General features: G+C 46.6%; 1 protein-coding gene, 1 long non-coding RNA gene and 1 other non-coding gene across 3 annotated transcripts; 2 read left to right on the forward strand and 1 right to left on the reverse strand.

The window, feature by feature from the left end:
* Positions 1–7,260: 7,260 nt before the first annotated feature.
* Positions 7,261–17,222, reverse strand: GLRX5 (glutaredoxin 5). The gene is made up of 2 exons (XM_055304540.1): positions 16,913–17,222; positions 7,261–7,905 (listed from the first exon to the last, which is right to left on the reverse strand). Exons 1-2 carry the CDS (start codon positions 17,205–17,207, stop codon positions 7,727–7,729), a joined length of 474 nt encoding a protein of 157 aa, XP_055160515.1. The 5' UTR covers positions 17,208–17,222; the 3' UTR covers positions 7,261–7,726.
* Positions 17,223–17,324: 102 nt separating this feature from the next.
* On the forward strand, positions 17,325–19,841 carry LOC129496399 (uncharacterized). The gene is made up of 4 exons (XR_008661721.1): positions 17,325–17,683; positions 17,988–18,125; positions 19,161–19,318; positions 19,438–19,841. It is a non-coding gene; the product is annotated as an uncharacterized LOC129496399 (long non-coding RNA).
* On the forward strand, positions 17,851–18,127 carry LOC129496488 (small Cajal body-specific RNA 13). Its single transcript, XR_008661777.1, has one exon. It is a non-coding gene; the product is annotated as a small Cajal body-specific RNA 13 (non-coding RNA).
* Positions 19,842–23,555: the final 3,714 nt, after the last annotated feature.

Consider the following 23,555-nt stretch of genomic DNA (forward strand, 5'->3'; position numbering starts at 1 on the left):
AAGTAGACCCCGAGGTTCTGCCCTGGGGGGTATATCAGAAGACAGGCTCACAGCCTCGAGGTGCATGGCCCGAGAGATGTCCAAATACCCACAAACTTAATAGTGGATGGCCAGGGGGGTGTCTCCCCGAAGCCCTGGCCTCCCCAGCCACGGGCTTCAATGGGATATGAAGGCAGAATTCAGTGACAGCAGGGACAGTTCTCCCTCTTAGGGCTGTGCTCTAGATCCAGCCGGCACCAGCCGAGGATGCGGCTATAGGGCCAGGCCTCTGAGGACCTCCGCTCAAGTCCCAGCCCTGCTACTCAGGAGGTAGGGACCTTGGACGAGTCACCCGACCTGCCCGAGTCTGGTTTGACACCGAGGCAGAGATAATATCCCACATTCGCAGACCTTTTGTGACGGTTACTTTAGAGATCTAAATGCCTTTCAGAGGGTAGGGGTTCACTAAACGATTGTCCCCCGCCCCCTGTCCACTTAGATCAAGGGGCCCCTCTCATAAAGATCCAGAAAACTGTATCGGTTTCCTGTTGCTGCTGTAGCAAATAACCACAACCTCGATGGCCTAAAACGACCTGAGCTTTTTCTCTTGCGGTCCCGGAGGTCAGACGTCCGAAATCAGTCTCACCGGGCCGACCCCAGGGCGCGGGGCCCTCACGGAGGCCCCGGGGGAGAAGCCGTTTCCCCGCCTTTCCCCGCTGCTGGGGCCACCTGCCTCCGTGGCTCGTGGCCCCCTCCCCATCTGCAAGGCCCTTGGCTCCAGGCACTGCCTCTGACATCGCAGCTCCTCTGTGACTGCGATCCTGCCCCCCTCGCAGAGGACGCACATGCCTACAGGGCGCCCACCCAGGTCACCCAGGGTCGGGAACTGTCCAAGTACTGAACCCCGGCGCAGTTCTCCGACTGCTTCTGAGGATCGTGACACCCATGTCGGACCCCGGCCCTGACTCCGCTGACCCCCAGGGGAAGGCTCGCCCCAGCCAGCCTGGGTCCGGGGCAGGAAGAGGTCCCCCTGAAGAGTTAGGGGCTCAGCTTGGACTCCCCCGGGGGCTGGTGCCCCCATGCTTGCTGATCACCAAAGCCCCTGCCTGCTCGGGACTAGTAACAGACACATCACCTGGAAGTACTGTCCACACTTAACACCTAAGTTCCTATCAACCAGGCTTATTGCTACCTCTTTTTTTTTTTTTTTTTTTGCAGAACATATCCCTGTGAAAACTTAATTCAGTGCAGGACAATCCAGGATCACAATCCTGGCTCCTGGGAAATGACAACTAACTCAGGACGCCTGGGTGGTTGAGCGGTTGAGCATCTGCCTTCAGCCCAGGGTGTGATCCTGGGGTCCTGGGATCGAGTCCCATACTGGGCTCCCCGCAGCGAGCCTGGTTCTCCTTCTGCCTGTGTCTCTGCCTCTCTGTGTGTCTCTCATGAATAAATATATAAAATCTTTAAAATAAAATTTAAAAAATAAATCAGAATCAACTCAAGGTTCAACTGTGTTCTTTCAAGCATCACTCCACACAGTACAAGCATAATCTATCAATTAAGACTTCCCACTAGATGAAAGTAGTATTCAAAAAAAAAATTTCTGCGGCAATCAGTGAAACCAGAATCTTAGGAAAGTAACTTGGAATTTTTTGTCTGAGGCCCTGCCATCCCCAAGAGCAGCGGGGTAAATGCGCTCCGCTGAGCAGATGGTCACAAGTGTTAGATCTTGTCATTTACCTTCGAAGGGGAGTCTCCATGCTCCCGGGGCAACTAACCGTTAACAGGGTCTATTGACTGATATGGACTTATCTCTCCTCCCTTTGGCCTTAAAATGCTGGTGAAGAGCACACCACAATACCGAGTCTTGATGTGGTCCAAGGTCGCCGTAGGGGTTATCGTGTCCTGAGAGCTCATCGTGGGCCAGGCTTCTGCTGGGGACTCTCCCATCTGAGCCTCTTACCCAGCCTGATGTAGGTGGCGTTGGCTACTTTCCCATTTAATTGAGCGGGAAAGAGAGGTTATTCTTGTGTCTGAAGCGTTGAGATGGGATTCCAGAAGTATGACCTTACTGGTGCCCAGTGCTGGGCTGGTAAACCAATAAATAACCTAATGCTTCTTGTGACCCGTCCAAAAGGAATGGAGACAGGGAGTCCTTCCCTCATGTTTTACATGTTTTTTGAGCACTCCATATGCCAGATATGGGGGTCCCTTGCTAAGAGAAAGGCCATTACAACCCAGTGTGACGGACCAAAGGGGTTGGGGGAAGGAAGTGGGATGTCAGGGGAGGCTTTCTGGGCAGTGTCCCCAGTAGGTTCATAGGCAGGGGAGCGAAGTGGCCAGGGAGGTGTCTGTGGAAGGCCACCACTCTGCTGAGGCTGGGACAAGATCTCTGAGGCAGGGTGCAGTTTCTGTAGGATTTCCTGCCTGCGATCCAGGCCAGATCTGCTCCCAGCCCAACTGGCCGTGGCCCGGAGCTGCAGAGATGCTACGCTCAGGAAGGGGGACCAGCACCCCTCGGTCACCTTGAGCATCCCCTCCTGGGCTCACAATCTGCGCTTCTCCTTTACCACCCCTCCGCTATCCCTCCAGTTGGCTCTCATAACTCCCTAGGTACAACTTAAAGCTATTTTTAGGCTCACTAGACAATTCTTAAGTGGAATATAAAATCTTTTTTTCAATCTATCAAATCAGCTTTTTGTCTGACTGTCCATCAATATCTATTTTTTCCTGTCAGTGACTCTCAGGAACAAACACGGAAGCTTCCTTGCCTCTGGTTTAAATTTACTTCAACAAAACCTCACTAACACAGGGGTGGTTCCCTCTGAACTCTGAGCACAATCTCTCCTGGGACCCGACGCTCTCAAGATAGAATTTATCTCTAAACATCTAAATAAGCTGTACTGAATACATTGCCAAGAATTCTCTCTCAAGCTAGCTGCTATGGCTTTATTAATTATAGGAAAGCTTCATGTCTCAGGTTCTGCACAATTAATTGGGTAGGGCCAATTGGATAGGGTGGTAGGAAGGGGCAGAGGGAGAGAGAGAGAATCCCCAGCAGGCTCCGCACTCAGCGCAGAGCCTCACTTGTGGCTCAATCTCATGACCCCTGAGATCATGACCTGAGCTGAAATCAGGAGTCAGATGCTCAACTGAGCCACCCAGGTGCCCCAAGCCCATGAGACCTCTTAAAATTTACCTTCGGTCCTAAAGCACCTCTAACACTTCATTGCTTAAATGAAGTGCGATGACATTTATGTAACTACCAACCCAGGAAACAAAAACCGCCTGAAATCATGCAAACGTTTAAGTTTCTAAAATAACTTCTGCTGTTTCTAAAGGGTCTATTAACACGGCACTTTGAAGTTGTGACAATAAGCCAATAAATCACAACGATACGAGCCAAACGTGCTGTGCTGGAAAGCTGTGAAGCGGACCTCGCATTTGAAAATAGATGGCGTGCGATACCGCTGTTTGTACAAGGGACTTTGGTGTCACTGTTCTAATTATCACAGTGAATTCTAATTATGCAGATCATCACAGTTATTCAGACCGGCAGAAGACAGCATCTTCAATTTTCCACTTGATAAAGACTCGTGAAGCATATAGAAAAAAAAAGTATTAATTAAAACTTCTGGAAAGAACATTTGTTTCCGTAGAGCTCAGTGATCCCTTAAACATTGAAGCTCTCTGGCGACGGATAGGATGTCACCGTGACTCATGAGCATGAGTGAGATGCTTCAGTTGGCGGCCCTAACCCCATCCTACTGGTCTGGGGGAGCTTTCTCACCCTGATGTCTCCCCTGCTGATCTTCTCATCATTTGATATTTCTGATGAACCCTCAGGGTAGTACGTAGGAGCATCTTGGCAAAAGCCAAAAAAAGGCAAGATCACGTTAAAGTACCACCTACGTGCCAGATGTGAAGGCGAGGAACAGTTTTGCAGCTGTGTGTGCCCCATGGCCAGGTGCTCATCCAGGGACCGTATGAAGTGATTTGTCAAGGATATTCTCTCCAAAGGCTAAGGGCGCGCACGACCTTGCTCCTCACCTCCTCAGGGCAGCCCAGTGGAGGGGGAGACCTTGAGCCTTCCTTCTACTGTCCACACTTGCACTTGCAAAGCAAGAAGGGCCACCTGGCTGAGTTCCAATCTCCTCTAGGGGGTCTACGGAAACTCATAGCTTAGAGCCAACACCACAGTGTTGATGGGTGTTATACTACGTGTTGGCGAATTGAATTTAAATTTTTAAAAAGGAAAAAATAAATAAATAAAATAAATAATTTTTTTTTTAAAAAAAGGAGAAAGAAAAAAAAAATTCAGGTCATAAAAAACCTTTCTGTGAAACCGATCTGTTTCTCTTTCCCTGAAGCCCTGAGCTCTGTGCCAGGCCAGGAGCAGACCTCTCACCCGGTGGGACAGTCTCCAGCGAAGTGGAGGTGGAGCTACCCCTTTCCCTTCTTTTCCTCTGGAATCCCCAAGCCTCTGGGGCAGGGATGGCGGCAGTAGCCCAGACGGTCAATCCTACCTACGTCAGTCTGTTCTCTGAGCTTTTTCAAGAGGTGCTCAAGTAGACTAAGTACACAGAACAGGCCTCTGAACAGCACTGGGGAGTGAGGCTCCCGTCCTTCCCGGTCACTCTTGGCCTGTTCATTAATAACTACGTTCTTCCTCCCACATCTGCCATTGGAAAGCTTCAATTCCAATAGACATTGTGCTCAAGGCCCTGGAGCTGACTGAAGGGCTCTTTGCTTTTCATCCCCTTCACCTATTTCACACACACCCCACCTGCCTCCCCTCTGGCAACCATCTGTTTGTTCTTTATAGTTAAGAGTCTGGTTTGTTGTGCATTTTTTTTGGTTTGTCTCTCTTTCCGAACCCCCCCCACCCCACTTTGTTCCTTAAATTCCACATCTTACTGAAATCATATGGTATTTCTCTATTTCGCTTAGCATTTCGCTCTCTAGATTCACCCACGTTGTAACAAATGGCAAGATTTCATTTTTTATGACTGTGTAATATTCCCTTTGTGTATGTATGTGTATATATATATATGTCTTTCTCCATCTATCGATGGACATAGGCTGCTTCCATATTTGGCTGTTGGAAATAATGCTGCCGTAGACACAGAGGTACACATATCCTTTCAAATTAGTGCTTCTGTATATTTTGGGTAAATACCCAGTGGTATAATTATCATAGGGGAGTTCTATCTTTAACTAGAGGAACCTCCATACTGTTTCCCAGAGAGGCTACACCAGTTTGCATTCTCAGCAGTGCAAGAGGGTTCCTTTTTCTTCTCATCTTCACCAACATTTGTTTCCTGTGTTGTTGATTTTAGCCACTGTGACAGGTGTGAGGCGACAGTGCACTGTGGTTTTGATTTGCGCTTGCCTGATGATGAGTGATGTTGAGCATCTTTTTATGTGTCTGTTGGTCATCTGGATGTCTTCGCTGGAAACACATCTATGACTTCTGCCCATTTTTTCTTGAATTGTTTATTGGGTGTTGAGTTGTATCAGTTCTTCATATATTGTGAATACCAATCCTTTATCAGATAGGTCATTTGCAAATATCTTCTCCCATTCAGGATTTTTAGTTCTCGTTTCCTTTGCTGTGCAGAATTTGATGTAGTCCCAACAGTTTATTTTTGCTTTTGTTTCCCTTGCCTCAGGAGATGTATCTAGAAAGATATTGCTATGGCCGATGTCAGAGAAATTATTCCCTGAGCTCTCTTCTATAATCCTTATGGTTAGGGTCTCATATTTGGATGCTAAATCCATTTTGAGTTTTTGCATATGGTGAAAGAAAGTAGTCCAATTTCATTATTTTGCATGTGGCTGTCTAGTTTTCTCAACACTGAAGAGACTCTTCCCCATTGCATATTCCTCCCTGCTCTGTTGAAGATTAACTGACCATAAAATCTTGAGTTTATTTCTGGGTTTTCTATTCTGTCCATTGATCTATGTGTATTTTTATGCCAGTACCATGCTATTTTGATTACTACAGCTTTGTAATATAACTTGAAATCTGGAATTGTGATACCTCCAGGGCTTTTTTTTTTTTTTTTCAAGATTGCTTTGGTTATTCAGTCTTCTGTGGTTCCAAACAAATTTTAGGACTGTTTATTATAATTCTGTGAAAAATTCTATTAGTTTGACAGGGATTGCTTTAAATCTATAGATTGCTTTGGGTAGCGTAGGCATTTTGACAATATTTGTTCTTCCAATCTGTAAGCGCACGTCTTTCCATTTGTTTGAGTTTTCAATTTCTTTCATCAATGTTTTAGAATTTTCAGATCACAAATCTTTCACCTACCTGCTTAAGTGTTATTCCTAGGTACTTTATTATTTTTGGTGCAATTGTACATGGGACTGTTTTCGTAATGTCTCTTTCTGCTGCTTCACTATTAGTGCATAGAAATGCAATGGATTTTGTATATTCTGACCTTACTGAATCCCTCTATAAGTTCTAGTAGTTTTTTTGGTGGAGTCTTTAGGATTTTCTCTACATAGGACCGTGTAAAGACTGTACTTTTTAAGAAATAAAATGCTCAGTGGATTCCTTTCTTTGGAAGACTGCCAGTGACTTCTCCCTATATGACAGCAGTGCAGCTTGCTGAGCACCAGATTTCAGAGGTGGGTGAGCGGGGCTGCCTCCCCTTGCCTCAGCCACTTCACTTCTGGGCACCACACTCAGGCCTCCAACTGGACTGTCACCACCACTGAACGTTCACAACACTTACCTCCCCTCAAGAAATTAGACCCTAGCTTGATGGCAATTTCTATGTCAAATTTAATAGAAGAGCATGAGAATCACTCTTAACTTCTACAAATGAAAGGTCACAGGCACTAAACATCCTTAGACTGCTACAGACTAAATGTCTGTATCTCAACATTCCTATGTTGACACATACCCCCTAGAATGGTGGTCTTGGAGGGGGGGTGTTGGGGAGGGGAGATGAGGCCAGGGTCTTCATGAACGGGATTTGTGCCCTTCTAAGAGGGAGCCCAGAGAGCTTCCTCGTGAAGACACAGTGAGAAAGGTCATCTATGCACCAAGGCATAGCCTTTGCCAGACACCTAATCTGCTAGAGCCTTGAGCTTGGACTTCTGGCTTCCAGAACTATAACAAATAAACATGTATTGTTTATAAACCACTCAGTCTGCGGGATTTTGTTACAGGAGCCTGAGCAGATTGAGGTACAGACTTACTGCTATTTTTTTTTTTTTTTTTTGGGAGACTTACTGCTATTTAGAATTAACAACTCGCACACGGTATCCCTGGGTTGCCAGTTTATTTTAAAAAACAACGCCCCAGTTACCAAATCTTCTTCCCTGTCCATCATTTTTCTTAACAGAAGTAGCTATGAAAAATTCGGGGGGACATATTATCTTTGCAGACGGACACATTTGCAGAGGATTTATGAATAATGATTCCAGAGCTCCTCGTTTTACTCCTGAATCAGGCAAAGGGCAAATGACAACGTAAGAACATATTTTGTTCATGACAATATCATAATACAACATTGAATTATTCCAGTGCAGTGGTTGTAATTAAGTTCACAATAGAATATTCGCAGCCCCAACCCTAGACACACTAAAACCACCCAGCTGCTTACAAACGGGGGGAATCCAGGCAAGCAGCTGCTGTCTGAAGAGCGAAAACCAGAATCGGTAAGGCTTTGCTGGAAGTGAGTCTTGGCACCAACAGCCCCCTGCTGCTTGGGGAGGCCCTGGGCCACCCTCACTTTGAATCTTGGTCTTTCTTTTCATCCAAAAGGGCAGAGCGGATCCCCAGCTTTTTCAGTTCTTCGACCAGGTCCCCATTCTGATGCATCTGTAGCAGGATGTCACAGCCCCCCACGAACTCGCCGTTGAGGTACACCTGCGGGATGGTGGGCCAGTTGGAATAGTCCTTAATGCCTAGGGGAAAGAACATTTAGGTATCATTTAAGTGATCCAAGCTGAACTTTTCACAGCAGAATACATTTTTCTACTCCCTGCTAGAACACCTGGTGTCCCTCCCTTGCTTCCCCCATCCTTGGGGGACGTGTCTGCCACAGGAGTAGAAGCCTTAGAGTCAACTGGATCACTGCTTGAACCCCACCTGTCCCGATTACGAACTGTGAGGCCTCATACCAGTGACTCGACTATCCACCTGTTTCTACTCCCACCTCACGAGGCTTTCATGAGTATCGGGTATATGAGGCTCTCAAACGATGCCTGACGTGCCATCAACAGGGACCCATGGCGGAGAAACCGGACTGCTGATTGGGAGTCACACAAGATGGACAAAGCCACCTTCTCCACTCATCTGCCAGTCATGGATTTGGTGAAACAACACTATGACTTCATTTCCAAATGGACTTAACATGGGTCCATCATGTAAGTTGGCCAAATGAGGCAGTCCCCACCTTATGCTTCTAGTGCCTGTCTGGGCTGGTGAATGCCATCAAGATGGTGAGTCACTGAGTTTTATGCTTAATCATTCTTTTGCCCAGAGAAAAATCTCTTTCAACACCCTCAGATAGGCTCTCCATGGAGCAGGTTAATTTGGCTCAGCACAGAACTCGTGGTGACTGAGTCAAAGCAAGGAAAGGTCCGAAACTCGGTTTAAGTCCCTGTCCTGGGTGCAGAGCCACGGGGTGTGAGAGACACCCCCCCCCCCCCGTTCTCAAAAGCGAACAGCAGGCAAGAAACCAACCAGCATGCATGTGATCAGTCCTGTGTGCAAAAGGCTCTGAACACACAGAGATGAGGCCCCTCCTAGGACAGTGCAGCCATGTGATTATTCTGTTCCGTTCTGGACCACGAGGCTGATGGGGCTTCACAAAACAGTAGGAAGAAGGTGTGGTTTCAATTTTAGGACAAAAGATTATTCTTTCCTCACATTCTTCACACTATTCTACTCCTTTCTACAGATGAGATACACTTTTAAAAATACATCCATCCATAAAATACCTGTTAGTCCCATTAAGAACAGAGGATGATCAAAATCATGACGTGGTAATTACTCACTATGGATCATATTTGATATTTTTATACTTCTATAAGTAAGCAAGTATTTTTAAATGGTCACAAGGAGCAGACAAAATAAGACAGAAGAGTCAACAGATTCTTCAAACACAATACAATACTATGCAAAATAAAAATTACTCAAGTGGTGGTTTTCATGTAAACAAACTAAAAATACAAAAACTGGTCCTTGATATCCTATCATTTACTATCAAACATTTATTTTCCAAAGAAAATCACCAATTTCATTTATTTCACAAGTCCTAAGATATGATGTGTTTTTTCTCTTTTAAAAGTCACTATCTTCTAAAAAAACTACGGCAAATTTGCTCTAAACCACAACACTAGACAAGGCCCCTCACTGGGGGCTTTATCTTTCTCCTCCAGACTTCCCTAATGGAGAAAGGGTTACAATTTCAAAGGCCCAAAACAGCACACTTTTTTCTTTTTTGGAACTTTTTTTTTGAGTTATGATTGACATACATTTTATTTCAGGTATACAACATAGTAATTTGGTATTTGTATATATTACAAAATGATCATCACCACAGTAAGTCTAGTTAACATCTGTCACCAAATGCACTTACAAAGGTTTCTTCTTTTTTTTTTAATTTTTTTTTACAAAGCTTTTTCTTATGATGAGAATTTGTGAGATCTCTTCTCTTAAAAGCTTTCAAGTATGCAATACAGTATTATTAACTACAGTCACAATGCTGTACGTTACACCCTCAAATCTTTTTCTACTTTTATGTGACTGAGGGTGAGGGTGGGGATTAAAACATGTTTAAAGTAAATATGAATTTCTTTTAATTATTTGGAACTGTCTTAAGTATCTTCTATACTGTGTACGTGAACCATTTGTGTGCATGATTTTATCTGTTGTTTTTTCAGCTAGTGATATATTGTGTTAAGCCTTCCAAGACAATGAGTATCTACTGATACTTTTAGTGAGTGCCTACAATTTTTGAAACATACCAAAAATGAAAATAAATTGGACATCTGAGGTCCACCTCAAGCCACCTACAACCAGTCCTAAAAAGCAGTTTTTTAAAATCAAATCTGGGAACGTGTGGGTGGCTCAGTGGTCAAGTGCCTGCCTTTAGCTCAGGGTATGATCCTGGAGTCCCAGGATGGAGTCCCGCATGGAGCTCCCTGCAGGGAGCCTGCTTCTCCCTCTGCCTGTGTCTCTGTCTCTCTCTTATGTTTCTCAAGGATAAATAAAATCTTTTAAAAAATAAAATTAAAAAATAAAAATAAAATCTGTACTAAGTAAAAGAATAATTTGCTCTCATCAATCATGTGGGTAGTACCACATTCAATCAAAGCTTGAGGCTTGCCTCGTCCATTAAACTTCCTGTTGCTGCAGAGCACATGTCCAGTCTAGGGGGAAGAGGACATGCCACCAGAATCAACTGTTACCATTAAAACTACTAAACAAGTGGACTTTCCAACCATCCTGGAACATGTGACACACACAGTCACACGCGAGGGAGATGGACTCCTTCCAAACCCCAGGGCTGTGCTACCTTGCCTAATAACTTATATTGCAAGAACTCAGAAGAACCCCACCTTTGAGTGCAGGATAGCATTGTGACAGTGGCTAAGGTGCCTAATGGCTGGCAGTGTATCAAAATTAAATGTACCGGCTTCTCTGGTTTTTAGGGTAATAAGTGTTACAGGCAGCTGATACCAAGACCTTAAAAAAATACTGCTTTCCATTTTTTTAAAAGTCTGATTAGAGGGGATCCCTGGGTGGCTCAGCTGTTTAATGTCTGCCTTCGGCCCAGGACGTGATTCTAGAGTCCTGGGATCGAGTCCCACGTCAGGCTCCCTGCATGGAGCCTGCTTCTCCTTCTGCCTGTGTCCGTGCCTCTCTCTCTCTGTGTGTGTCTCTCATGAATAAATAAATAAAATCTTAAAAAAAAAAGTTTGATTACAGGTTTAAATATTTAAACAGATACCCAACTGATTCCTACAGCATGAAGCAAGTTAACTTCCAATAATAAAAGACATAAGTTGAAATTGAATCCCATCAATTCACAATTAATTGTCTAAATAAGGCTAACATCTCTTACTTTTTAATCTTCAAAAACTGCAATATACAGTGACAGCTCTTAGAAATTTCACTCCAAACAAGTCAGAATCAAAGAGAAACTCTTGAAATCATATCCAAGAATGGATGTTAATGGGAATCATATTTCACAGATGATAGACAAAAAGATTCAATTTGGGACCAAAAAAAAAAAAAAAAAAACCACTGACTGCCAACAGAGTGACACTAGGGGTTGGGAGTTAGGAAGGAAGTGATCTTGCAAAATCAGTGCTACATATACCTACTGCCCCACCAGAAAAAAAATTAATATTCCAAAGCATCAAACCAGAGTGGGGGAAAAAAAAGTACTAGAAAGTTCCCTTCCAGAACTTTCAGAAGAGACTTTTCAAAATTCATCACATTCCAGAACATCAGACTTTGTTCCTGGTTTGGAGAACAAATTTTAAGAGCACTAGAGTTTTCTTTCTTCCTGGTAGATTTTCACCATAGGAGCTTCAGAGTCTGATGCAGATTAATTTTGCCTTGGGCAAGTCACCTGGCCTCCTGTCTTCCTGAGAATGATGTCAGCGCATCTTCCTACTGAGAGAATGACGCCAGCACCACATGAGATCATCTGGGCTCAGAGCAAGAGTGAGGCAGACCCTCAACAGGCCGGTGACAGAGGGAACAGAGCACTCACTGGCTTAACGTGAGCCGAATGTGGCTTGCCAGGTTGGAAATGCAGCCTCAGGTCAATCTGCTCATCTTACTTAGCCTCAGTTTCCCTCCCTGCGAAGTGGGAATAACTCTACGCCTCACGGATTTATTATCAGGATAAAATGAGACGTAACTGGCGACAGGATTCAACTCCCACAGTTCCAGGTACAAGGTGGATGTTCTCTCCACGGTGATGTCCCCTATGCCGCCCTTCAGCCAGCCTTCTCTGAGAAATACACACAACTGGGAAAAACACAGGAAAGCTATCAATCCTGCTGAGCAGCATAAAAACACTCATTTGCTGAAAACACTCACTGCATTTCATACCCTTTGTTTTACACACATAGCCTCACTTTGCACAAATCCTGCAACGCGTGCATAATTATCTCTGTTTTAAAGATGAAGAAACCAAAGCTCAGGGGTGTTATTTAACCAAGGTCACAGTGCTGGTGTATGGTGGAGCCTGGATTTCCATCCAGGTTTCTGGGAGTCCGAAGACCAGGTTCTAGATCGGCAGAGGTGCCCTCTGGCTTGTGGCTGGCGTGTCACACCTGCCCATGAACTATACTTGCACTACATGTGTATCCGCCATACATGGGACTGTTTCGCCACCTCTAACATCTGTGGACACCAATGGCATTGTGCCATAATGACATTTTTTGCAACTTACTTCATGAGTAAACATTGTATTCTTTGAGATAGAGTCATATGGAATACATCTAGCTCTAATTCAACTACAATTTAGTTTTCTAGGACCTGACTACACTACGGTCTGTTTATCCGGGCTAATAGACCTAGATCTTCTCTTGCCAATTTTTCAGTATTACAAAAGCAGTGCTTTGATGAATATCCTTCCATCTGTCTTGTAACTCAAATGCGGGGGTCTCCCTCTCTGGATAAAAGGATGGCAACTATGGTCTTTGGGCCAACTGTGGCCCACTTCCTGTTTTTGTAAATAACGTTTTAGGGGGACTCAAGCCACACCCATCCGTTTACATACCATCCCTGACCGTTTTCATGCCACAACAGCAGAGTGGAGTGTGTGCAAGGGACACGCAGGGGTCCACACAGATTGAAGTGTCTACTCTCTGGCCCTCTACGAAGGAGGCCTGCCAACTCCCACTCCAGACCCTATACCCAGGCGTGAAGCAGCTGGGTCTTCAGCTATGCTCACCTTCAACTTGACCGGGTACTGAAAGTTACTCCTCCACAGTGTTAGCACCAATGTATACTCTCATCTGCAGCATATAACAGGAACACCAAACAAGCCCAGACACACCATTTACCACTTGCAAGTGTCACAAATTTGTTACTGTTGCCTTAAACTCCCTGATACTGAAAAGGCGGAGCATATTTTCAAATGCTTAATAAACATTCAACAATAGGATAATGGCGATTCATTCAACAGACACTGCATCTGATTCAAGGAATACAATGGTGATCTGTGCAGGCAAAATTTAAGAGTGTTTATGTTTCCAATAGCATGGAACAGAGTTTACAATATAACAAATATAAGTAGTGTTTATTTACCCATTAAAACAATCAGTGAGGGGCGCCTGGGTGGCTCAGTGGGGTAAGCGTCTGACTCCCGGGTTTCAGCTCAAGTCAGGATCTCAGGGTTGCAAAATCAAGCTCCGAGTCGAGCTCCAAACTAGCACAGAGTCTGCTTGAGATTCTCCCGCTCTCCCTCACCACCTCCCGCTACTCATGTACACGTTCTCTCTATCAAAATAAATAAAATCTTAAAAAAAAAAAAATCACCGAAAGCTTGCTCTACATAAGCAACATACAGGGTACTTAGGCAGTTGCATAAGACATATTGCCTGCTCTGAGGAGGGCAAAATACTATGCACAGATATGTATGATCTGAAAGGCGGTTAAAAAAAGAAAAAAAGAAAAAGATTAGAAACTAGATCCAAATGTTGACAATGGTGTATACGGAATTACAGGTAATTTCCTTTCTTTATTACTTTCAGCGTTTCCAAGTTTCTTTAATGAGTGGGATACGTTTACAACAGAAAATGAAAGATAGGGATCCCTGGGTGGCGCAGCGGTTTGGCGCCTGCCTTTGGCCCAGGGCGCGATCCTGGAGACCCGGGATCGAATCCCACGTCGGGCTCCTGGCGCATGGAGCCTGGTTCTCCCTCTGCCTGTATCTCTGCCTCTCTCTCTCTCTCTGTATGACTGTCATAAATAAATAAAAATTTAAAAAAAAAAAAGAAAAAAAAGAAAATGAAAGATATTCTTTGTGAAGACAAGGATATGCTGAAATCTTTCTACTGGGACCCAGAGGGACTACCTTCCGTGTGTATTCCAGATAAACAGGAGAAATAAAAGACCTGAGGAAGACCTCATAGTCCTTTTTGTTCTCTGGGTCACAGGCTGAGACCTCTCTGGACCAAAATTCCGGGACCTGGCGCCCAGAAGAGGAAGACAGCGACTGTCTGTGTTCTTCAGGCTTTGGGCCCTTTGTAAAGCTCTGGCACAAGGAAAAGGAAAGGCAATTTTGCAGGAGCCCCTCTCCAGTTACAAGCAGTGACCTTGGGTCTGGGAAAGGTGCAGAGATGTACCGTTGGCTAGCAAAAGCATCAGGCCGCCTGTCAGCTTCTCTTGGTAAAACTCAAAAGTGCAGCAAGCAAAGAGATGAAGAGTCTTCACGTTTTATAAAGTCTCACCCTGGCTAAACTCATCCCCACTGTGGGAATGTGCTCACACTACCTTACCCTGCCCCGGTCTGAAGTTTAAGACTTGCACGCATGTTTACTTTTCTAAGCAACAAAAGAGGTGTCCTTTTTATGTTCCGTAGATATGCAACCCATTTATTTTACCAAGATAACAATCTGGTATGAAACAAACCGGGCATGAAAATGATGAAACTCAAAGCTCAAGAAATTTAAGAGCTTAACTCCTCCTACTGCAGTTGTTTGAACACCTGAACGTGAGGCTGTAAGGCAGACGCATGAAATATAAGACAGGAACCTAAGTGCTATGCGTAAATCTTCTTATTTCTGCTCCGACTTTATTCTTATATTCCAGTATACCTCATCTCCAGTTATATTAAGTGGGGGAACATGGGACACCTGGGTGGCTTAGTCAGTTGAGCGTCCAACTCTTGATTTCGGCTCAGGTCACAATCTCAGGGTCATGGGATGGAGCCCTGTGTGGGGCTTCCTGATCAGCAGGGAGTCTGCTTGAGATTCTCTCTCCCTCTCCCTCTGTACCCTCTCCTGTGTGCGTGCTGCCCCGCGCTCTCTCTAAAATAAATTAATGGTTAAAAAGAAAAAAGATTGGTGTTGTGAGTTGAGCTGTGTCCCCCCAAAAGATATGTTCAAGTCCTAATTTCTCTCCCTCCACTCCTCCCCCTTGTGCTAGCACTCTCTAAAATAAATAAATCCTAAAAAAAAAAGAAAAGAAAAGAAAAAAAAAGAAAAGAAAAGAAAAATAAGCAGGACAGAAACCACAAACCAAAGATCCCCAAAACCGTGCACTAAGCAAGGTATCAATGACATGACTTGTTTATTAACAGCCATACTAGCCATTTGCAGGGAACCCGTTGCGAGGACCCGGTCGAAAGAGTGCAGAGTAGCTTCTCCTATCTTATCTCTGAAGCAGAGCAGCCACTGCTGGGCGAAGGCTGCAGCACCCTCCTTAAAAAACACCCCAGGGCCTAGTAAAGGGTGGTGTTCTAGCAGGAAAACAAGGATCTGGAGCCTAATACAGGGCAGTTATCACATAGAGCTGGTAATGTTAATCTGCCTTCACTCCTCCTAGTTTCCACCCACGAAAACCAGGACTTTCCCAGGGATTAATCTGGGAGAAAAAAAAAAAAATACTCTGAAGACCTTAAAGTCCAAATGATAAAACAACTACCATTCTGTGTGCCAGATAAAATGGTGGGCACTTTCTAAAATGTTCTACTCTCTCTTTTTTTCCTCCTAAAGTCGTTGTCAAGTTTGGTTTCGGTATCTTCCTATTAGCAAGAGGGGAAAATGCAATCGTGCGACTTAAGGTTGCACAGCTGACTGACTGCAGTGGGATTCCAGCTCAAAGCCTTTCCACCACATCAGCCTGTCCCATCAAGGAGAAAGGACCTTGGCCAATCATTTCCACTTCGGAATAGCGGTCCTAAGTACATAACAACGAAATGCAGAACTCTATTGTAGAATAATAACAGGGAACCTGGTGCCTTAAAACTGTTTTTAGAACACTGTAACTAAAGAATAGCAGCAGGCTCAGGGAGATGCCAGGCCTCTGTCCCGGGAGGATTCTAACTGGCATGCAGGATACTAAGCCACCCTCCAGGAGGTGCAGGCACAGCCGCCTCATTTCTCCACCAGCTCTGATCAAGGACCCTAGCCAACCAAGGGGCAGATCCACCCACTCCTCTGCCCTCTTTTTCTCCTCCCCCACTGGGATAAAGAGCAGAATGCACGCAGGGTTCCTGGCATGCTGCTCAGCAGCAGAAGAGGTACTCATTAGCTGTCGGGGCCTCCCCTCCTTCCCCTGAGCCAGCGAAAAGCCATGAGACCTGCTGCATCTGCTCCCACACCCTGTCTGGCCACTATTGCCTCCAGCTCCAAGCCTGAGTTAGCTGGGACCTAGGGGTCGTTTCCCCATGCTGCTGCTCCCCACGAGCCTCTCCCAACCCTAACCCCCCCCCAAAAAAAAACCCCGCCCTGCCTGCAAAATTTTAAAAACCAGAGCTCATGCCTTTGTCTCCCACAGCAAGCGACCGCAACTAAGACCAGCCCCAGAGCTGGGTCCACCCCTTCCTTGCAGCAACAACCCCAAGCCTCAGGCACCGGGTGAGTCAGTGACCCCGCCGGCCTATGACAAGAGCGACTCCGGCCTGCCCTCGCTACCACCGACAGCACCAGCCCCTTATCCACGAGGCCGGCCAGCATCCTCAGCGTGTCCCCCAAGGCGCCTGGACCTCCTGGTGGTTGTGTCCCCCCCCCCCGCCCCGCCGCGGGGCACACTCTCCCCGGACCGGGCCTGAGCCGTCTCAGCCATCTCTCGGTGCAGCCTGGGGGCCGGTGAAGCGCTGGGGCCTCCGAACGCCCAGGCCGGCAGGTGTGCCAGGTGCGCGGATCAGCCCCCGCCCGACCCCGACCCCGACCCCGACCCCGCGCCCGCGCCCGCGCCGCGCCCCCGGCGGGCCCTGACCTTGCCGGAGCTGGGGGTCGTCCAGCACGTTGTAGGCCGCGTAGTCGCGGACGCCGTGCAGCCGCAGGATCTGCACCACGGCGTTGCTGAAGCCGCACTGGGGCTGCTCCGGGGTCCCCTTGAGGAAGACCACCACCTTGTCCTTCTTCACCAGCGCGTCCAGCTGCGCCGCCGAGCGGCCCCCGCCGTCGCCGCCCGAGCCCGCCGCCCGCACGCCCGGGGCCCGCAGGCCGCCGCCCGCGCCGCGCCCCCAGCGGAGCAGCGCCGCCGCCGCCCGGCTCAGGGACCCGCTCATCGCCGCCGCGCTCCGCCGCCCGAGACCTCGGCTCGCCCCCGCGCACCCCGGGGAGCCTTCCCAGGGCCCGCCCCCCGGAGCACCCCATTGGGCCGCCTCCGGGCTCCTCCCCGTGATTGGACAACGCTAGCCCGCACTTCCTGGAGCCTACCAATCAGGGGGCTCATCCGGCCTCCCGACAAATTGGGGGCGGCCCTTAAACCCGAGCCGCATCCTGCGGCCTCACTATTGGCCGCCGGCCATCGCCTTGTCAGCTGATTGGACACAGCGGGTGTCCGTCAGGGTCACGCCGGGCACGCAGAGGCGGAACGCGTACGGAAGACGACTTCCCTCCGGGGCGCAGACGGGCCTGCCGGGAGACTCCGGGGTGGCCGCCTGTCTCCCGAGGGCGGACGGGCTCCGAGGATCGCCGGGAAGGAGGCACTTCCAGGCGAAGGTTCCGGTTCCGGTTCCGGTTCCGTTGCCGTGGCAACGCGGTGAGCGGGCGCGGGGTCCCGGCCTCCGGAGGGGCGGGGGCGGGGCGGCCGGGGGCGGCCCTCGGCAGCCGCGGCCTGCGCCCCGGGTGGCCCCGCGGGGCCTGGAGCGGGGCTCGGGATGCGGGTCGCGGAGGGTCGCGGCTCCCGCGGGAGGCGGGCGGACGCACGGTCTGCAGTCCTGGCGCGGCGCTGGGTGGCTGGTACCCGGGGGCACACCAGACTCGCAGAAAGAGCATCCCCCGGAGGAAGCTGAGGCATGGCTGCCCCGAGGCCAGCGGCTCTATGTGCAATTTTCCTCCGATAGCTACGCGGTGCTGTTGCCACGGTGATGATGACTGTGCCCAGTGTCGTTATCTATCGACCAACAGTAAGAGAAGCTCTGCAGTCAGGATATTGTTCAACAGACGGAGTGCTTTCTGTTGGACACTAAGCGCTGCTACAAGTTAGTTTTACAAAGTGTGTGTGTGTGGGGGGGGGGTTGGGGGGCACCCGGGTGTCTCAGCGGCTGAGCATCTGCCTTGGGCCCAGGGCGTGACCCCGGGGTCCTGGGATCGAGGCCTGCGTCGGGCTCCCTTGCAGGGAGCCTGCTTCTTGCTCCCTCTGCCCCTCTCTCTCTCTCTCTCTCTCTCTCTCTCTCTCTCTCTCTCTGTGTCTATCGTGAATAACTAAAATCTTTAGGGATTTTGAAGAGTGTTTTAAAAATCGTGGCTGGAGGTGACCTGCTTCTGTTTTTGGAGCTTCTCCGGCTTAAAATCAGAAAAGCGGCCACCCGGGGGTTCTGTTAGCAAGTCACCGTTCAGCACAAGACTCCAACCTTAGTAAATTGAGAATAAACTCAAGACTCGGAAGTGCTCCTCGGCGACACATTTATTGTATCCTAACCTGTATAATACATTTCTTGTATCTCTCTTGTATCATAGCATCCTGTTGATGCTATGGATGTGGGATGGTTTTCTGATGGAGGACCCTACATTGATCGGCTTTTTTTTTTTTTTAAGATTTTTTTTTTGGGGGGGGGGGCGATCCCTGGGTGGCGCAGCGGTTTAGGGCCGGTCTTTGGCCCAGGGCGCGATCCTGGAGACCCGGGATCGAATCCCACGTCGGGCTCCCGGTGCATGGAGCCTGCTTCTCCCTCTGCCTGTGTCTCTGCCTCTCTCTCTCTCTCTGTGACTGTCATAAATAAATAAATAAATAAATAAATAAATAAATAAATAAATAAATAAATAAATAAATAAATAAATAATTTTAAAAAAAGTTTTTTTTTTTTTTTATTCATTCATGATAGAGGCAGAGACACAGGCAGAGGGAGAAGCAGGCTCCGTGCAGGGAGCCCAACATGGGACTAGATCCCAGGTCTCCAGGATCGCACCCCGGACCAAAGGGTCCAAACCGCTGAGCCACCCAAGGATTCCCCCATTGATCGGCTTCTTAAAGAATCTTTTTTTTTCTCCCTCCCTCCCTCACTCCCCCCCACCAGATTCATGGATTCAAGGTAAATCCGAGCAACAAGCACCATGAGCACAAATAATATAGGAAATGGGGGTGCTGAAGTCCAGGTGTTGTTGCAGAAGAGCAGCATCTGGTGTACTTACCGTAGAGAATATATGATTTCCCAAACCGCCCAACTTTTCCTCGGTAAGTTTGGGTTTGCTTGTTTGTTTGCTTTTAATAAATGCTGATAATTTGTTCCTGAAAAATCTAAGACTGTTCATTGCCTCCTCTAAACAACTCTGTTTTTGTGTTCACTGGGATAGAGAGACGAGCTCGCAAGACTTAGATTCCGAAGAGGCGGAGACGTGCGACAGTGAGTAACCGTGGCTTGGAAGCAGAGTCGGCTTTCTTGGTTGTCAGACATTTTATTAAACTGAGAACAGAGCTGTGGTTAAAGATTACGAGTAACCCTGACCAGAGAGAATACAGAGCCTGTTTTTTCGAACTTACAGTAAGTAGAGTTGCTGCATGCAGTAGAGTGTAAGAACATAGGTGACACCTCAGGATATGGGAAAGCACGTCGCTGCTCTTTCAGGACACGCAGTAGGACGGCTTTGATAGCATGATCAAGGGCAGGAAGACAAATCAGGTAGCTAGGCCAAGGAAATTAAAACAGTGGGTCTCAATTTTAAGCTTTTAATAAAGTAACCAAAAATATAAAACCTTACATATATGGGGGAATGCCTGGGTGACGCAGTGGTTGAGCATCTGCCTTCGGCTCAGGGCATGATCCCAGGGTTCCGGGATCGAGTCCCACATCAGGTTCGCTGCATGGAGCCTGCTTCTCCCTCTGCCTCTGTCTCTATGTGTCTCTCATGAATAAAGAAAATCTTTAAAAAAAGAAATATTACGTATGTGGAATATATTCCTTTCTGTTTTTGACTTAAAACCTCTCTTGGAGTATTGGCACCAAACATCACTGATTTAGAGCATGTGGGTGCGCTCAGTCCGTTGAGTGTCTCTTGATTTCTGCTTAGGTCATGATCTCAGGGTTATGAGACCGAGCCCCGAGTTGGGCTCCACTTGGAGTCGGCCTGAGATTCCCTCTCTCCTCCTCTGTCTGCCCGTCCCCCTGATCATGGCACACTCTAAATATAAAGAAAGAAGTGAAAACATTGGTATTCAAAATATTTCTTCCAAAGCATCAAACTCTTATGTATGATTCGGCATTTTAGTTTTGAGGTTTCTCTTTAGAAATTCTACAGTGACTGAATCACTATGTTGTACACTTGAAACATCTGACACTACATGTTAAGTATACTGGAATTAAAAGAAAAAATTCTATAATGAAAGCATGACAAAAATATACTTCTTAAGTAACAGTTGTCAGAAATCCGCACTTAGACTCCAACACACTTGGTTGTTTTGAACACATAAGTCAGGAACCTTTATCAGTTTATGATCTCTCATCTCTCATGTAGACATGAGTGAGAGGTGGGGGTGGGAAGTACACAGAAACTTCTTTGAATCCTGGGATTTGGGTCACAAAGTGTGATTAGACCGCACACCAAATCATCACGTCGTGTGTACACATGCTGACTCAAGCGTCCTAAAAATGTTTTCTCTCTGTGCTTATTTATAGATAAGGTTTTACTATATTTGGCAGAATTTCTCCTTTCTGCCCACCCCTCTAACAGCAAATTCACCATAGAACCTATGGTTAAAAACCTTACAAATCTGAGCTACTTTCTTTATATCAGCCCTCAGTGAAGAGTCAGGATTGTTGAGCCTAAGACGATACATTATTCGGATGCTCAGTATCATTTTTTTTCCATACCTTGACTTCAGTCTTGAAGTCCCTGCTCTATCCCTGCAAAGAGGGTGTGTTTCTGTGCCTAGTACATGTGATGGGGACATGGTAGGTCCAAGCCAGGGAGCACATTCTATAAGTGTCATTTTTAGAGAAAAGTGCCTGCTTGGACTGCACAGGGGGTTGAGCCACCAAACATTCCTGAGCTAAAATAGCATTTGAGACCCAGAGTTCCACAGATGTGAGCTGGAACCCGAGCCCTTTCTCAGTGGTGCACTTCACTATTCTCCAGTAATTTTAGAGCATCACTACAATCATGGAATTAGCTTGATTCCCCAGCCATCCTAAAAATAGTGCAATGTTTGAGAAACCAAGGCAATGCCCAGACCTCAGAGCATTTTTGCCAACCCCTAATGCCAAGATAGAAATGCCTTTGGGATTCTTAACTACCTCTATCTGACAAGACAGCTGGGTTTATAAATACTGCTCCGGCCATGGGAGTGGTTTCAGTTTTGCTAATCTCTTTCCCACCTCACCAGGGCTCAGCCTAGAGCCAAGAAGGCAGGCCTCGTTAGCGTCCACTTCCACTGGTCCCGCTCTCCCCGCCTGGGTGAAATGGGGAGAACTGCTGTGCTGTAAATTGGGTTAGTTTGGTCTAGAGCAAACCTCGGGAGATGCAGGTGGAAACGGATTCGCCAAAGAAGCCTTTATGAGAAGCCTGGGTGCCACACCAACACCTGATTCCGTCCCGGGATCTGGAATGTTCGAGGTGTGTGGCCTGGGTTCTAGTTCTGACATCACTTAGACTTGAGCTCCTTCTTGAGATTTTCCACCCCTCCTGTCTTCCTCTTCCTGAGTCTGTGAAAATTGTTCGTGATGTCTAGCTTAGCCTATTCCAAGGTTACATTGACTCCAAGATGTCTTTATATAAGGGCTGCAGACTTGAAAGGATTCTATTTGTACTCCATTCCTCTCCTAAACAATCATCCCCCAAAGAATATCCTCTTGCGTGTGTAGCCTACCATTTTGTTCTTGCACATGACCTCATTTCAACTTTTCATTAACCCTAGCGGCCTCCAAATTATGTTTTCTCTCCAGTATTTATTTGTAACATCTTTTTGGCAGACTGGAGCACTTTGGGTTCCTCCGTGTGTTTTGTTGCCTTCTAAGCTCTTTTTTTTTTTTTTTTAAACTGCTGAATCATAGCATCACCAGCCAGTCCCACAGAAAATCAAATATTCCTGAATTATCCTGCTGTGTGTGTATTGGATACAGATGTGATTTTTAGGCTCTGTGAAATAAAATGGCAGCACTTTCTTTTTTTCTTTTTCTTTTTTTTTTTTTTTTTTTCAGATTTGGCAGCACTTTCAATCCAAAAGTCCAATGAGAAAAATAACGTAGCTTTTCACTTCACGAGCTCTGTGGTCCCTTGTTCCCATGTGTTTTTCCACATTAAGGACGAACTTGGCTGTAGGCACTTAAAGTCAGGCATGCACTGGATCTTGCTCTGTTGAGAACCTCATCTGATTCAGAGGAAGAGAACCCCAATCATAACCTCCGACACGGTGACATTTAGAATTAAGTGGTAACCAGGAACCATGTTAAGACTTGATTAAAAGCGATAAAATAGCAGCACGTGGGTGGCTCATTGGGTTAAGCATCTGCCTTCAGCTCAGGTCATGATCCCAGGGTCCTGGGATCGAGTCCTGCTTCAGGCTCCCTGCTTCTCCCTCTTCCTTTGCCCCTCCCCCTGCTTGTGCTCCTTCTCTCTCTCTCTCAAATAAATAAAATCTTAAATAAAAATAATAAGTGATAAAATGTTGAATTTTCCTCAGCTCTCTGTTCAATGATACTTTCCATGTTTTGCATTATGTGCTTTTTATTTTTCTTTTACCAGCAGATAGTTTCCATAGCTCAAACTGTTACTATATCCCAGCTTCTGAGAAGGTACCTAGAGCCCAGAATGTAAAAAAGCAAGCAGCCAGTGCTGTTGTGTGTCAAACCTGTTGTGAAGATTTATCTGTTAGTAGAAGGTTATATCTCCCTCTAATGATCACCCAAGTTTGCTGCCAGAGGAACATTTGGAAATTTTTCATTGTTTTCTTTTGAATGATTGCTAAGATGTATTGCCAAGGCCATAAATATCCTTTAGGATGAGTCAGAATTTCACTTTGTACTTCAGCCTTTGAGTCTGCATAATTTCATGCCCTCAATTAAATCTTGCCATTGTGGGGCCCCGTTGCTTAGCCTCCTGCAATAATCCATCCAGCCAAGGAGGGGAAATTCAGCCCCTTTGACAGAGAAGCGGGGCCGGGTTGGAAATGGGAGGAGACATTAACTTTGTTTTCCCTGACAGGGAGAAATTGCAGGATTTTAAATAATTATTTTTCTTCTATGGCCAGAAAAGTCCCTTTTTATTAATTCTAAGCCTCATACTATTTGAAAGTGTAGCCTACTGAGATATAATTAATTGCTACCAAATTTCTGTCGGCTGGAGCTTCAGGGTTTTAACAAAAGACTATATTATAAACCAATTCTACTCTGGAAAAGAAAAAAAGGAAAGAGAAGCGCTTTGCAAAAATTGGGGGGGGGGGGCAAGAAAATTGTGTATGAAAAGCCTTTAGGAGAAGA

This window comes from Nyctereutes procyonoides, unplaced genomic scaffold (genome assembly GCF_905146905.1).
Source record: "Nyctereutes procyonoides isolate TBG_1078 unplaced genomic scaffold, NYPRO_anot_genome, whole genome shotgun sequence".
NCBI lineage: Eukaryota > Metazoa > Chordata > Mammalia > Carnivora > Canidae > Nyctereutes > Nyctereutes procyonoides.